At 38.8% G+C, this 3,010-nt stretch overlaps 1 protein-coding gene across 5 annotated transcripts in view; it reads left to right on the plus strand.

Annotated features, from left to right (window-relative positions):
• The window catches only part of eml5 (EMAP like 5), a 36,894-nt gene extending 35,453 nt beyond the window's left edge, over positions 1-1,441 (plus strand). For 3 of the 5 annotated variants that reach the window (XM_020590934.1, XM_020590936.1, XM_020590938.1), the window contains 2 exons: positions 176-276; positions 367-1,440. In XM_020590934.1, the coding sequence (XP_020446590.1) occupies positions 176-276; positions 367-403 (138 nt within the window). In that variant the 3' untranslated portion in view covers positions 404-1,440. Of the gene's footprint in view, positions 1-175; positions 277-366 lie in introns of all 5 variants that reach the window. The other 2 variants (XM_020590935.1, XM_020590937.1) reach the window with 1 other exon arrangement.
• The last annotated feature ends 1,569 nt before the right edge of the window (positions 1,442-3,010 follow it).

Consider the following 3,010-nt stretch of genomic DNA (forward strand, 5'->3'; position numbering starts at 1 on the left):
TCTAACTTTATAGCATTTTGCAGCTGGAACTGTCCCTTGTCCTGGTATTTTTGTATACTGTACAAAAAAATGTATAAAAATGCACTGGAATTGTGCCTGTAGTGTAAAATGATATACCTCTTGACAATAGTTTTGAAAAATGGCAACTAACTGATGTGAATATGATTTGTTTTAGGCCAAACATAAACGCTTTCTGGGCCATTCTGCTCACTTGACAAATATACGCTTCACAAATGGAGATCGCTTTGTTGTTAGTGCCGGTGGAGATGACAGAAGGTATGACTGAGGCGTGATACAACTGAGATAATTTACAAATGGACATGGCAAACAAATATTAAGTGATGCATCCTTTTATGTCCTCTGTAGCCTCTTTGTGTGGAGGTGTGTCCACACCCCTCACTGAGGATCACATCTGGACCGTCCTGCCTCAGAGAGTCTGGGCATCTCCCAGCATGGCTCTGCAGAGGAAAGACTCTGGTACAAGATGCATTTAAAGAAGGAGGGCAAACATGGCAGCTTGTTAATAAGTTAAAGTGGTGTTCTGACTTACTGCCTCAAAACTAGGTGCATGCATGTGTGCAAAGTTCATTTTCATTACTGCATCAGTCCTGATTGTGAACACCAGTGGAGGGCGTACAGCCCTGTCCTCACAGCATCACATCATTACTGAGAAAAAAAAATCATTTTTCATAATATACTATTTGCATATGCATATAATTTCAGTGTTGAATTATTCTTTTTAGAAAGAGCGAGTTTGTGACCCAGACAGTAGTTTTGCCGCTGGGCAGGCCTATGACAGTGTTACTGGCAATGCCATTTTTAAAAACAGGTAGCAAACTGAATTAGCCTTAACTGAGTGTTCGTTGGAAGGTTTGGATTCTTTTAGTATTGTGTTTGTTTCACTTTTTGTATCATGTAGTCATTTGTTTATGCTATTTTTACTGGTAATTCCAAATCCTGTGGCCTTCCTCCTGAATGTAACATCCACTGTTATGTTCTGAATGTCAGCATGCCAAAGCATACTATGCACTGTACACCTGACCTGGTCACTGTGTTCCCCTGATGGTTCATTTATGGTTTGTTAATGTGGTTGTGTTGTTGACTGGTTGACAAACTTTCCATGGCAGTGTTCCGTTCTTGACATGTTAACATGTTCATACGTGGTTAATGGGTGTGCATGGCTTATTGGAAGACAATCTGTCTGAACCACATTCCTGAGAAAACAAAAAGAAGAACAGCTATAAATTGATGTTTCAATGAACTATTGCAAATCTTTCAGTCACTTCTCAGTGTGCTGCTACTGTATGATGTATAATTGTTGCATTTTCATGAATATGAATGGTGTGACTTTTTTTCAGCAGCAAGTTAATGTTTTATCATATATATTGCTCAAATGGAATGTTTTATCTGAGAAAAAATATAAAAAGTGCAAAACATTTTACTTGTATTAACTAAAACAAAATGTTGTTGCATATTTTAATTTACATTATATCAGTGTAAATATCATTTGTATTCTTTTTGTATAATTTTTTTTAGATGTTTCTTAAATTCCATTTTAATAAAAAAAGGAAACCATAAAGTTGAGTTTGAAGTGAAAAATCTTCAGAGTAAAGAGGACGTTAGTAATAACGTGATCCGTAATAGAAACAATGTAATGACATCACCAGTGCTCAATCAATAAACAAACATTGCTGCTCTTTCATCATTCTGATGTTACCAGGAAGTCAATCATTAACTCTAAAGAATGATGAGCTCTAGCACAGTGTGCTATTAATTCTAAAGAATGATGAGCTCTAGCACAGTAACTCTGGACATGCAACATCTGCCACATAAAGAGAAAAGACTCCATGTAAATTCAGTGTTTTACTTCAGGTGAAATATAATTTAGTTTAGCTATATATCCACACATATGGCCTATTTACATATTTTTACATATGAAAGCACAGAATACTCAAACACTTAAACTGTGCCTTTGCTTTGTTTGAATACATGATACATTACAATTGAATATTGTGAACTAAGCTGTCAATGAGCATCACTGACAAAGAGCATGATGACTAATCATATCTCTGCCCTTCTTTTGGTTCAAGTAGTTTCACACCCCAAAAAAAAATCTGATAAAAATGACCATCTACCTGTTACAGTGAGGAACAGAAGTATTTGAACACCCTGCGATTTTGCAAGTTCTCCCATTTAGAAATCATGGAGGGGTCTGAAATTCACATTGTAGGTGCATTCCCACTCTGAGAGACAGAATTTAAAAAAAAACTCAGGAAATCACATTGTATGATTTTTAAAGAATTTATTTGTCTTGCACTGCTGAACATAAGTATTTGAACACCTGAGAAAATCAGTGTTAATATTTGGTACAGAAACCTTTGTTTGCAATTACAGAGGTCAAACGTTTCCTGTAGTTCTTGACCAGGTTTGCACACACTGCAACAGGGATTTTGGCCCACTCCTCCACACAGATCTCCTCTAGATCTGTCAGGTTTCGGGGCTGTCGCTGAGCAACGCGGAGTTTAAGCTCCCTCCAAAGATGTTCTATTGGATTGAGGTCTGGAGACTGGCTAGGCCACTCCAGAACCTTGATATGCTTCTTACAGAGCCACTCCTTGGTTATCCTGGCTGTGTGCTTCGGGTCGTTGTCATGTTGGAAGACCCAGCCACGACCCATCTTCAATGCTCTGACTGACGGAAGGAGGTTGTTGCTCAAAATCTCACAATAAATGGCCCCATTCATCCTCTCCTTAATACAGTGCAGACGTCCTGTCCCCTCCACAGAAAAGCACCCCCAAAGCATGATGTTACCACCCCCATGCTTCACAGTAGGGATGGTGTTCTTGGGATGCAACTCATCCTTCTTTTTCCTCCAAACACGACGAGTGAAGTTTAGACCAAAAAGGTCTACTTTGGTTTCATCTGGCCACATGACTTTCTCCCATGCCTCCTCTGGATCATCCAGATGGTCTTTGGCAAACTTCAGACAGGCCTGGACATGTGATGACTT

This window comes from Monopterus albus, unplaced genomic scaffold, assembly GCF_001952655.1.
Source record: "Monopterus albus unplaced genomic scaffold, M_albus_1.0 scaffold13.1, whole genome shotgun sequence".
NCBI classification, from domain to species: Eukaryota; Metazoa; Chordata; class Actinopteri; order Synbranchiformes; family Synbranchidae; genus Monopterus; species Monopterus albus.